Source organism: Aquarana catesbeiana, linkage group LG02 (genome assembly GCF_042186555.1).
Source record: "Aquarana catesbeiana isolate 2022-GZ linkage group LG02, ASM4218655v1, whole genome shotgun sequence".
Lineage (NCBI taxonomy): Eukaryota > Metazoa > Chordata > Amphibia > Anura > Ranidae > Aquarana > Aquarana catesbeiana.
In genome coordinates, this window is record NC_133325.1 from 353528229 (window position 1) to 353542636 (window position 14408).

Sequence of the window (14408 nt, forward strand, 5' to 3'; positions counted from 1 at the left end):
TGTTGTAACCCTAGGAGATGTCATGCATCAAGGAGCTTTACTCCCCATGGATGACTTAATTCACAAATTTCAACTGCCCCAGTGGATGTGGTTTAGATATCTTCAACTATGACATGCCGCTAGAGCACAGTTTCCCCAGCTACCGCTCCTCCAGGCTGACCCTATTAAAGACTTAGTCTCCCCCGGTGACTTAGATAAACCCCTATTGACCTTGTATATTGCACATTTGGGCACTGACTCCCCTAAGATGGAGGGGTTGTGGAAGGTGTGGCAGAGTGATCTACCGTCACTGGACAGGGAGGACTGGGATGACTGCCTGGAACAGGGACCCAGACTGGTAATCTCCTCTAGGGACAAACTTATTCAGGTTAAGGTCCTACACAGGGTATACTACACTCCTCAGAAACTACATCGTATTTTCCCAGACCGAGACCCGATATGCCCCAAATGCAGGACACAAGTGGGATCTTTCCTGCATATGTTCTGGGAATGCCCGATTATAACATCTTTTTGGTCAGAGGTCTTTAGCAAAATTAATCTTAGACTACAGTTGTCCCTTTCAGTTACACCTGAGTTGGCACTGCTGGGGTTCCATGATGATGCGCAACGTTCCCACCACTTGAAACTGCTGATATCCTACCTCCTGTTTTATGCAAAGGAGATTCTCCTGAAGTGGATATACATCGCCCCCCCTTCTCTCTCCTCCTGGGAAGTCTTGATAGATGCAGCCCTACCCATGTATAGATTAACCTACATTAATAGAGGATGCCAATGGAAATATGACAAGGTGTGGGCCATATGGGCAAACACGTAGGGACTAGAAAGGTGGGGAATGGGTATGTATATGTTTACTAGCTACAAATCTCTTCTCCTGTTCAATCCTGTAGCTGTTTATCTCTAATTGCAAACGTGTACTTAATCAATTACTGTGCTAATTATGGCTGTGTCTGTCCTTACCTTCTGTATGGTATCCAAGCATTTTGTAAGGTTTTGTTTCAAGCTAATCTGTATGCTCCGTCTTATTCGTTTTGACAATAATAAAGCACCTTTGTTGTGTTAAAAAAAAAAAACAATAGTGCAATGATTCACAAGAATTAAAGAAATCATGACAATGGAGGACCTCATGTCCTCATTGAAGGAAAGGGAAGAACAGGGTTCTAATGGATCGAATACCAAACCTCCCCCCCTGAAAATGCACTTCTTAACTGACCCGTCCCACTTAAAAAAAAAATACCCTGATTTCAGATGGCTTGAAGTTTGGCTATATTGACATACCACCACACCCCAATTGGTCGTATTTCCATAAGCTAAAGGCTCAGGGCCTTAAGCCTATCCCCCTCATCCACCCCCCCACACACAGTCTAATCGCTCAATGCTTCCCCCCCGCTGACCTCGGCCCCTCTCGCTGTCTCTTTTCCATCGTGACTACACCCCATACCTGGTCCTTATGTTCCCCACTGCTCCTTAAGTTTAGCATCTATGACCCCCTACATTCCACCACTCTACCTGTAAAACATAAAACCTCAGAAGACAAAGGATTTTGTTATTTATTTTTCTTGATAAAATTGCTAACTGTTAAACTGTTGTATTGGTTGCAATATTTTGCATCTTTTCCCCAGAGCTAACTTAATATGGTGAAGCTTCACTTTGTAAAAAAATACCCAATCAGATTAAAAATAAAAAAGCAGCCTTTTTGCTTGCACATAATTGGATGATGGAAATCAGCAGAGCTTCCCCACATTCACTAACCCCAGGGAAAAATTAGTGCAACTGCACTTACAAAATGCAAGTCTATGTGCTTTTAGTAAATCAACCACTTTGCCATTTAGTTTGTTAGTAAATGCAATCATCTGAGCCCTCTCTTTGCCCTTGGTTGTTTTTATTATGAGATTAATTTCATTGTATCATCATTGTGTGTAAATCCTATAAATAAAAGAATTAAAAAAAATGTATTTTTTTCTCTTGGAGATTGTTGAAACTTACCTTAAGTGTGATCAAAGGACACTTCTTGTATCTGTAAATAAAAGAACTAATCGGCTAATCAGACTGTGCTGTAGCAATCTAACAATAAAATGAAGGCTTTTTGTAAAGGTTTGTGCATTTTTTTAAACTCAGGTTACATAAAGTAACAAATGTGTAAAACAAAAAAAGTTTAACCATACAAATTCATTAAAAAAAAGCTAATGAGTGCAATGTGAGGAACGAGTGAATTCAGGGGAATCTACTGCTATTTAAAGAGTTAAGAAATACCTTTTATGTAAAAACCTAAAATCTGAATGGACACAGCATGTAAAGTAAGGGAGAGTAGGACACAAAAGATATGCCCAAGGTATTTAAAATTGAACTAAAGACTTACTGGATAGAGTAAGGGAGGGTTATAATCCCGTCAGGGTTTTCTTTGGTATTTGTGTTCCGTTGGGGAGATTTCCCTTCACTTCCTGTCCCATAGCCAAAATAGGTGCGAGTATTAATACCTCCAAAATGAGGGAATCCATGGATGTCAGCAGAATTAGTGTCCCCATTGGAAGATTTTCTCTCTATCACTGTTCTGGTGACAACCCAAAATTGTGTATTTAATTTTACTTTCGATGAGAAAGGTAAACAGGACAAAGAAAGAGGGTGAATCTCACTAATGGGGCACACAGAAAGCGTTGAAAACCTGACAGGTGTTCTAATACCTCTTCACTCTATCGAAAAGTAAAAAAAAAAAAAAAATACTTTAGGTATGCCTTTTGTTAGACTTTAAATTAATTCTTACAAGGTGTACTTCATACACCTCTTAAACCTGTTAAGTAATGGAAATCAAAACAAAACTAATAATGGCAGAATTTTTTACCATTTTGTCTCACTTTCAAGAAGTTGCTTGAAATTTAAAGTAACAGTAATAGCAAACACTTTAAACAATTTAACTTCTCACAGAAAAGACAAGGAACAAATTTCAAAACAAATTATTTTATTTATTCTTTTTTTGTTGTCAGACAAACACATTGAATTCTGGACCACAGTAGAGGATGGAAACCTTTCACAAACGTATTTATTTGAAAATACAAATATAAAATTATACTTTCCACATCGATTATGTGAGAGACCCCCATCCACATTATTTTACAACAAGGCTTCGAGAAGCCATACACAAAGACCTGAAAGATGCGATGCTTGAGAGATATATATATATATAGATACATACATATGTATATATATAAAAAAAATTGTCACTACCAAAGTTCTCATCAGTTCATACTAAAGTATAAAAGTAAGGGCTAGGTCTGCCACAGTGCCATTAATAAAGTTAATTTAAGTTAAGATACGTAGAACCACCGGTGGTGCTTTGTTTGCCATTCTGAAAACCTAGGAATCTAGAGCTTAAATAATGCATAAGCTTCTAGATTTATCAGCCTTCATTCATTCCAATAGAGGCACACATATCTTGCACTGGGTGCTTTGTGCAGTTTATAGTAAGCATTGGAGACTCTTCTTGTTATTCCCTATCTACCCTGTTAGATCGGAAAAAGAAAAAAAAAAAAATTGTAATTCACTTACAGAACAGTACATTCTGATTGTTCAATAATACATGATACATTTGAATGGGCAACTTGGGTGACTTAATCTTTGTAATTCTTTTTTAAGTTTTAGTTTATTTTTGGTAAAGTCATTACAGTGTAGGAAAGTATTGCTTAACATACTGAAATCTTAGTGATTACACAAAAGTTAATAGTCAGATTTCTGAACACTCATGAATAGCTTCTGTAAAACAGAATTGTATGTACAGAATATCTTGGTAAAGTAAAATTACATTGGCGCTATCACAGATTCATTAAGTTCCTTAGAAAATCATTTTACATAAGACATGGTAGAATTACCTTCAAAGGAATACCATACAAGACACTTATTTTTCAAGTTAAATACAAGTTAGTGTTTTTGTAAACAGTTGTACATCACACAAACAATGGATGACACATTACCAATGTAATAAATAATATTGCTTAAGTCTTGCTTATGTTATGGCAAACATTTAAAACATCTGTGTGGCTACATCCCTAGCCCTCATTCACACTTAAGAATAAAAAATGGCATTTTACTCCTGAAAAACAAAAACAATATACAAATTAGTACACCTTTCAGGTCGTCATAACCAACAATTACCCAACAATTGACCTAGTCTAGTACAATGTGCCTCATTCATCAGTTGTAAACTGCTGTACAATGAAACAAAATGACAGTGACAGAGCCATGCTACCTTAAAGTCCAAGCTACAAGTTCAACTTTAGGTGAACAAAATGAAACCTAGGGAAAAAAAGGATAGGTCAAGCTTCATTTTAACCAAGGGGATCGTGCTCATGAATTTGCTGTATTTTCACTGAGAAGTTGATCTGAATAAAATAACTTTTAGAAGATAGTGTACTTGTCTCCTAGTATGGAAGGGGTAGCTATCTGAACACCATGAAATTTTGTCCTGCTTAATCTTGTTTTGGGACACAATATATTTTTCTAAACTCGTTTTTATTTATACTAGTGTTTGTGCAATTGTGTTTTAAAACAGATAAAAGCTATTTGTTTCTTTATTATTTTTTCTATTTATATTTTAAGTTCAATTAATAAGCTTTTTGTATCTTTGTACCATTCTTTTACACGTAACAGACTCTTAGTGCTAAATAGTTTATTTATATGTGTTTATAGTACTAGGATCTCATGAAGTCCTTTAGTTCAACATTAGGAAGGCATTGGAAATACCCAATCCATAGTGTCTTAAAACAATAATTAAAAAAACAAAATAGAATAAAACAGACAATGCTCACGAAAAAGGTCATTGAAGGCCTACCAATTCTAACAAGGTTTTACCTCAGTGTAATATGAAGGCGCTTCACTCATATTTCAAGATAACAGTGCACTTAAAGTCCAGTATTGCTTGTACATTACACGTTCCACTATACAAAGGCACTGATTAGCATTGTTGTGCCAATCTTTTTCAAGAACAGGTTTCATGGATGTCTAAAACTAACATTGCCATTGGTAGTAAAACATGACAATAAATGATTTCAGTAGTAGTCAGTAGTTTCAGTCATTACTTGCTATAAAAAAGTAGGCAACAGAAAGTCAGCTACAGGTTGCAAACAAGGGGGTTCTACTCATCTATGACACACTATTGACAATATAAAAGCTGACAGGTATACCTGCCAGCTTTCACATTAAAGAGCTACAAGTTGTAGCCACATATATGAAATCTTTGTCAGGCTTGCCAACCAACAAATGAAAACTATTTGGCTCACCCAGTTCACTTTGCCATCACAGTTTTATGTAAGTAAAGCTGAATAATCGTCTTAGTTATAAGGAACATTTTAAAAGGTACATGAGAAAAAAAATCAAACATAGGTAGTAGAACAAAGTTTGGACTGATCAGCTATTGTTGCAGTTTTAATAACAAAATTATTATTATGGAATATGGTATTAAATCTATCAAAATTGTAAAATATTTCAGAACTGCTCGTACATTTCCACAAATGACTTGATCCTAACAAAATATCCTAGTATTATTCCTACAGTTGCTACAGTATTTACCAAAAACAGTATATATTTACGCAACCTGTGACATCGGGCATTATTCAATACTCAGCTGGCTTTCCCAGTCTTGTGTTATGAAGATTTTAGCCTCTATGTTGATAAGGATTTCAAGCACAGTTACATGCTCCCTATTACACAGATTTTTATCCACAGACACACATTCCCAATTAATTTACTTAAAATATAAAGTTATGTAGCTGTTATTTGCCAATTAATTATCTAAAATGTTTTACTTCTGAGGCCCCCTTTATAATATTATTGTAGATCCAGTCTACTTTATTAAATATTTTGCAGAGCTTCCACACAATTTATACCTTCCTTCCTCACTAAAATGTTTAATTAATTTTTGCCTTATTTTATTCTAAATGTATGGCTGATGGCTGATTTACCTTACTGTTGTCACCTTAACATGGACTGATTAAAAATAAAAGAACCCCACCTGTTCACCCTGGTCTCATCTAATAGAAAAAAAAATCAAAGCGGAGTTCCAGGGTTTTTTAGTTTATTAAAAGTCAGCAGCTTCAAAAAGTGTAGCTGCTGACTTTTAATAAACACTCACCTGTCCCACGGTCCAGCAATGCGGCTGCACAGGGCCTCGCTCCTCTCCCCCCTCCTCTCCGCCACCATTGAAACTGTGGGAACTTGACCATGACAGCTTGCGGCTTCACAGCCGGACATGCACTGCGAATGCACGAGTTGCGCTGTGCTCTCCAAGTGGACATGCAAACTTCTGGGACCTGTGACGTGTCCCAGAAGATTGCCGAGAGGGAGGAGCCACCTAGGGGGAGAGGAGGAGTCACCTAGGTGGCCTGAAGGTGGAAGCAGGAAGTGGGACAGGAAGTCCCAATCAAAATTAGGCACACACTCCCCCCCAATACAAAATTACATGCCAAATGTGGCATGTAAGGGGGCGAGGAGTGCTTAAAGTGGAAGTTCCACTTTTGGGTGGAACTCCACTTTAAAAATGTCCTCCAATACTTACCCTTGGTTTTCACTGCTGTTAGTAATGTGATCAGATGTTTTGCCATTGGGCCTCATGACTTCAGCTAAAGTGGCTTTGATTATGACCCAAGGGGGATAATTAGCAGCCCTAATCCTGATCCTCATCCTTAAGTTAGGATCACACAATTCTTAGGAGTACTTTATTCTGTAGCACAGGTTAAAGGGCTTGTATTTTTTTCTATATAACAAGGGCTATCAGAAGAACAATGTTTTAAACTAAGCTTGCTCACTGGCCTAAATGGCTGAAGGTCCGTAAAACTGCATTCAGGCACCTTCTTTTACAATTTGATATTATTTAGAAAGGATCTCTGGAAACCAAAAAAAAAAAAAAACAAGGCACATTGTTATGCAAATTGTGACAACAGCTTTTATACTTACATCCTGAATTCACCTGCACATTTACTTCTCGACCACTGATGCTGTCATGACATAGTAGTCTGTCAAATAGGAAATATCTGGTAAAGCTAGAGGAAGTTTGGACAAAACAGAACAATGCGAATTCTGGTCTGAGTTTGCATATCTTATCAGCTCAAGTTTTGGGGATCCAGAGTGCTACGAAAATAATCTAAGACCACAAGCAAGCACTTGGACATTTCTGCTTAAAAAGACCTGAAGTAAATTAGGAAAGTGAGCAGAGCCTACAGATCTGTCTGGATTAAGGAGGCCACACACATTAGGGTTTCAGTTGGTCAATTCATCAAAATGTACAAAGTTTAACATGAACCAAGTTATAAACGGACACAACCTAAGGTGCCAGTTTAAAATGAATTTAGTTGGAATGGGTATATACAGTATTTTGCGACTGGTAAAACTGCTCCAATCAAAATTCTATAAGTGATAGCTTTTTTGAGGCATTTGGCAGATGGCTTGGAGGTGATATGTCACCTCCAGAATGCCTATTTAAACTCCTGAAAAGATGCTGCAGTGGTGCGCATTGCATATGGTTCCAGGGAGGTCATGGAGTGTCCCCATTCACTTAAATGTGTGGTGCTTGGCCATGGTACTGCCTGCTGAATGAACGCACCTGTGATATCATTTTTTTCTGTAACCGCAACATGTGCATCACCCCCTCCCCCCTGGCCACTATATTAGGTTGAAGGGGCATGTAAAAACTCAGAACACCAATTAGAACACCAACCACCCCCCCGCAGGTGTAAACAAGGCCTTAAGAAAATATTCAAGTGGACCTTGCTTTTTTTGGACTTTTGAGCCAATGACACTCAACTAGATGAAACCTTATGTATTTTTATTGTTGTGTGTATCTAGACTGCGAACACATGCCCTAACTTTTCCATTAAGCTAAAAAATACATAATAAAACATACAAAACCCAAAAGATTTTTGGAGACTGCCAAAGTGCATCTTATCTATCTTCATACCTCACGTAATATAGCTCAACATTTTTTATAAAATGAAAGACTACTAGAACTTAATCATTTTTTATTTTTCTCCAACCAGCAGAGAAGGAGAGTTTCTAATGGTACATACTTTACCAACTAACAAGAGTGACAAGTAACACATGGAGGAAAGGCCGAGGTCATCGTCAAACTACTATAAGACAATATTTAAGTCCATTTATATATTGAACAATATTTAATAACATTCATATATTTATGCATCACATTACAATGATGGTATGTGTGTATGTAAGGATATACTTGGTCACCTTACATAACATCTGTCAAATATGTGTCACTGATAAAAGCACCTGTTGTCCTAGCAGCAAGCAAATAGAATATAAATCAATTGCTGACAGATCTGATACTGTTAGATATCACAGCTGCTTTAAAACTGTTTGTTTCACCCAGAATCATCTATGCTGACATAGCTAATACTCCTGCACTTATAGTAAATGCATACAGTTAAACAAATATGGGTTCCATTTGGTGATGCATCACATAATTAAAAGAAGACATATATATATATGTGCAACAAAGTAATTATTCATCCACTAAAGTAAACTTAACATGCTAATAATGTATATGTAATATAAAGACTTTGGGATAATGTATTGTTTGCTTTACTTCCAGCAGACAAAAATATCAAATAAAATTAAACTTTAAGATCATAACTAAGTTATGCTTAAAAATGTAAAATACACGTAATTCAGAAGCTCTTTCAGTATCCCTTGCACTTCATTTTTAATGTGCATTCAGAGGGACATTGTTATGTGGAAGAAGGATAGAACATATAATAATAATAAAAAACATCCACAACTGATAGCTGGTAATGCGATTGTCTTCTGAAATGACTTCCAGTTAAATAAACAGCAGTCTTGGCATAAGAATCAAGCATGATACTTATGCTACCATGAGAGTTAGTATTGCTTAAAACATTCACTGGTCAGCTGGTGATCAGAAGTAATAAATATGAGTTCTACTAAAAAAGTTAATTTAATGAAGTTAATTAAGTATAATTGCTAAAATAAAAGTGAAGTTGTGCTACAGTAAAATGATTTCTTTAATTGTAATGGTTCCTATACATCATTCTAATTGCAATTTTTGGATGCCTTCAACAAGAAAATGATCAACAACTGATGCTGGAGTAGCAATCTAATGAGAAAACACAATTTTATAATTGTGTTCTGGAGGCACGACCCTTTGCCCTTGAGTAAAATAAAGAGACAATTAAACTTTGTGCTAGAGAGTATACAAAACCATGAAAGCACTAGATGAGCAGGGAACTAGAGCAAACCTTGATCTAGGTAGCCACATTGAAACATTTAGCAGGTTCCACATTTCATCTATGGGGCAATGGGACTCTTATATAGCAACATGTAAAACATATTCACACAGATTATCTATTTCATCTGAGCATTCTTAAAAAAATATTTGTTTTATCTTAGTAAAATCATTTTATATACCATGCCTCCCTCTTTAAAAAATAAATAAAAAAATCCAGTTTTGCATATATAGCATTAGCATTTAAGGTAGTATGGCATTCCCCTTTTAAAACCAAGGGAGGGTAGGGAGATCTGCAAAATGCCTATTAGAGATTGCCAGCATTTTTAGCATTGTGAGACCTTTGGTTAGTTGAAACCACTTCAGATCAATAAAATAACAAATCATATATACTTCATCAAAAAAAAGTCTAAAAATCATTCTTAATTTAAAGAAAGTTCTATCCTTACTGGTCCTAAATCCGAAGAACTACATCTAATTGTGTCTGTACTTTAATTTCTACACATCTACCAATATTTACTAGAAGAAAAGAGAAAATGAATTTAGTATGTTAGCAACAGGAAAGCACAATTACACAACAGCCACTATTTGCACTGTAAGATACAGGTAAGGACAAAAGAATATTCTATGAGGTGACTGGGAATGGAAAGAAAATATTTATATATATGTAAATATATATATATATATATATATATAATATATGGAAGTACAGTACATTATCAACATTAACAAAATATTTGCTTTTAAAAAATCCCCTGACTTTAAAGATTAAACTTTGGGGAAACACGTTTACTTTTTATATTTTTTTTATCTTTTTTTAATTACACATAGCTGTTTGGTTTGATTTATTTAAAGTGATTTAATTTCAATGTTAAAAAAAAAATAGAATTTTATTTGAACAAAACAAAAAAGTGACTTTCCACATTCACACAAGGACAATAAAGGAAGATTTAAAAATAAAAATTGTTTCTTTTAAGTCAGTATGATCGCTCCCTATTCAGTAATATCTATATTGTTCCTAGTTTATGTATGGTAGCACTACTTGTTACTAATATTTATAAAAAATAGGAGTGCAGCAGCTTTTGTCTCAGAAATGTAGCATTCAGTGTCTTGTACTGGCTGTATGAAAAGAAAAGTACCAATTTTATACATGTAACAGTTAATACAATTATAAAAACTTGGTGTGTAGATATAGATATAGATATATATCTATATCTACACATACACGCACGCAACAGTAAGGCGTTAATGCCATATACATCAAGTCATACTTCTAGTTGTTGTTGTAGGAATTTTAATTGATATTAAAAAAAAAACAAAACTAAAATATCCTTCATAAGTTTCCCCAGAGAGGATCAAATATAAAACAGCCAAAAAAAAAAAAAAGCTTGTGCAAATAGGAAATTGTCAGTTTTCCCTACCAGTCACAGTGCAATGATGTTCCATACCCTTGTTATTATTATTTCTACAATAAATTATTTATTTTATCTTCTCTATTGTGATCGTTAGAGCACTGAGGTATTAAAACAAATGGTTTGCATCCCTAATTAGTTGAAAAAAAAACAATTATAATTATAGGGTGAATGATGCCTTTCCTGTATGGCATATGTCAGTAACTGGAGACAACAAAGCAGAAAAAAAAAGAATACAGATATATAGAGCAGCTGAAATGACTGGACAATTATTTGACCTATTTTAAATATGAAGAAAAAAAATTGATGCATGTCAGTCTTAAAATACTCTAAATATTAAACTGTAGCTTAATTTTAGTTTTGGGTATTTTTGTCTTTATCCTCAAATCAACAAAAATAGAACTAGACTTTTAAGCTGTGCACATAGTTTAAATAGGTAATATGCTGGTATGACACTAGTACAGTTATCAGGTCTAAACAACTACACAACAAATTTAACAGTGTTAATCTAAGTAAAAGGGCACATCGTGGCAACTCTTTTGGGATTTAGTTTTAACAATGTTGTTATTGATCCCCTTCATTATTTAGAGATGCTACTGACTGCTTGCCCTTCCAAAAAAAAATAAAAATAAAAAAAATAATATATATATATCTATATATAGATATATATATGTTTTTTTTTCATTCTTTTTTCTAAGAATGTACATGTAGTTAAGGAAAGTTATTTACAGCACTTCTGTTTGCATTAAGAATGAATTTCATAAAACCTTAGAATATCACCTCTTTCAACAAGGAAAAAAAAAGCATTTATATAAAAACCGAGGACTCAAAAATGTTGTCGTCCTTAAGTTATTGCCGAAAATAGATATAATCAGTTTAACAAAGGGAGACATCACAAAAATTCTACATAATCACCTTAGCCAGCTGCTCTTTAACATTATGTACAACATGAAATTTACTTCAGTACCAAATAAAAACCTACTGCAACATTCATGTGCTAAAATCCAACCTTATATCACTGTTCGCAAAATGCTGTTTGCCAATATTGTTTTCTTCTTACTGACAGGTACCAAAGTATTCAACTTATTCATAAGTTCAATCTCTTTTGAGCCATAATAATAATGAAAGTAAAGACTAATAAATTCAACAAATAATACCTGTACTATGGTTAGCTTCAACTAAACACAAATAGAAAGAAACATAATAAGGGTGAACCAAAATGTGCCCCACAATCCCAATGCAAAAAAAAAAAAATGACAAAGCAAAAATAAAAGCAATACAGGTCTGCACAGTTTTCTTGTAAAGAAAAAAAGCTGTAGATTTTATAGCACAGCAGGTTCATGAGATGAAGAGATTGAAACAGTTGCAGTCCCCAGAGTGCCATCTCTCCAGTTGTGTTTCTGTGTATATATCTTGTACTAGTGAAAATGTAGTACTCAAGGCCTGATGACATCATCCCAACATGGGACCATTCAGAAACTTCGCCCGGTCTTGCCTGGGCATCCAGATAAATTCTACAGTAGGAAAAACATAAGTGAGTTTAACAGACATACGCAGACTACAAAAATAAATATATTTACAAATTGTTGCTACAGGTAATTATTGACAATTATATTCAAACAAATTAAACATCAATTCTTTTGACAACCCCCACTGTACACCCATGTATAATTCTCTAGCTTTTATTCAACAAAAGCATGCCTGGAACTTCTTAAGTTACTACCAATTACTGTGCCTAACCTTATGGGTCAGCTCACACATGACTCCCTAATTTTGATTCAATTTAACAAAGAAGAAATTTTCTCTTGCACTCTGCTTATCCAGACTAAGGCTGGGTTCACACCTATGTGAATTGGATGCAGGTTTCCTTTGCATAGCATGAAAATGTGACTGGCTCTCTACGGATCCAGTTCACATATCTCTGGAGCAGCAGAGCACACTGCACAGAAATGCTGTGTGTCTTTGGCTCTGTTTCAGGACTGAATTCAGGCAAAGATTTGGCCCTGATTCGTCCCTGAAACATAGAACAGGCACACCCAGCTTTCCTGTGTGATCCACAGCTGGTTCCAGTGTGAACCGAGCCTTAAAGCCCTAAAGATAGTCCTACCCATTCCAATTTTTTTTCAAACCAGAGCATATTTTGTAGTTCATGGGCTCTGAAGGGGTTAATTCCAATGCAATTACAAGAACATCAAAGTTAATGCACAAGCAAAGATCTAAGTTTAAGAATCTTTGTAGTTGTTTACAGACAAAAAGAAACATGCGCATCATATCTTTTTGTCAACAACATCAAGACGGAAAACTGCAGGCAATCCAAAAGATGTATACAAATGTGGTCAATGGTTGGTCTCCATTGTTGCGTGCTATAAAAGCGGAGTTGGCTGTCTGTCTCTGGTCTTCTATACAGGTTGGCATCTAATCTTAATGGGATAGAACATTCAACATTCAAACAAGACTGTCCAAAACCATGACTGAAATACTGAAAACAGAAACAACTAGGTAGACAAGAAGACACCTTGATATGTGGGATGATTGTGTTTAATGTGACATTATATAAATGCAGTGCTTGTCCAGAGATTAATATTATAACATGTCACAGCTTATCATCATAGATGTATTTAGAGATTTACTCTACCAAGAAGGGAGGGGGGATTGCAAATAAATAAATAAATCACAGAATAGAAAATAACATTCACAGTAGAATTTCAATAGAGCTAATTAAAAATCTATATTTTTTTAATTACCTAGCTACCATATGGTCCATCAAGTAGGATTAAGTAATACACAAGTATACACTTCATACTTTATCTTGCTTGAAGAAAGAAAAAGTAATTTGTTTACCTAAAACATACATCTGACAAATGCTAATTAGGCAAATGAAATGTCCACATAAAGCTATGTCAAGATCCAAAAAGCAGACTGAAGCTAGTGTGGGAGGAATGCACAAGAAGGCCTAGCTGTAAATGAGTGAAATGTATTAAAACAATTAAATTAGCTAATGATTAAAAAATTGCTCATAATAATCATGATTTAGAAATATCTATCTACAAAAATATTTCCAAGGTGCAAGCCTAGACAATGTCCGATTTACTAGTGGGCTTCGGTGGACTGAAGCCAGGGTAGTAATATTGGATGGAGCAGCATTAAACCAAGATATTTGCTATCGTTTTGCATATCTTTTCTTTTTTTTTCCTATCTTGCTGCCTTTGAGAAAGGAAAATCCCAGCTCTTCAGTGAAATAGGATTCCTGGGCTATTAGAGAGAAGGTTTAAGGATCTACTGCACTTGTAACATACAGCCTTCTATTCACTGTTTAGACACTTGACCATTGGACTACAAGATCCAAACACAGTGGTGTTATTTATTGAGTAGACAGCAAGCTGCTTTAACAGTAGCATATCTTGATTCTAATAAAGCTTGACATGATTTCTGGTCAAATAGACATAGCATGATCAAAGAGATTCCATTGTTCACATATGCCTATGACAGCCTAAGTGTAAAATCATGCAGCACAAATAATCGCTGAGCCGATATCTACATTAGAGATGAGTGAATAATTAAAATCTGCTCAATCAGTAATTCTAGTAGTCTACACCCGATACTATATTAACATAGTCTCAAAGTGTCATTTCAGCTTGGCACACTACATATGGACTATCCCCCAGCACCCCTCACTATGTTCATACCAGGCTGTATGATCATGAGCATTATATGCATATATACTAAGACTTTTTTTTTTTACACGCTGCCCTGCT

General features: G+C 35.2%; 1 protein-coding gene across 7 annotated transcripts in view; it reads right to left on the reverse strand.

The window, feature by feature from the left end:
- Window positions 1-2936: 2936 nt before the first annotated feature.
- The window catches only part of MSI2 (musashi RNA binding protein 2), a 928554-nt gene continuing 917082 nt past the window's right edge, over window positions 2937-14408 (reverse strand). For all 7 annotated transcript variants that reach the window (XM_073614998.1, XM_073614994.1, XM_073614999.1 and 4 more), the window contains one exon: window positions 2937-12167. Coding sequence is in view for 1 of the 7 variants with exons in the window: in XM_073614999.1 (XP_073471100.1) it covers window positions 12106-12167 (62 nt within the window). In the remaining 6 variants the exon portion in view is untranslated. The remainder of the gene's footprint in view (window positions 12168-14408) is intronic.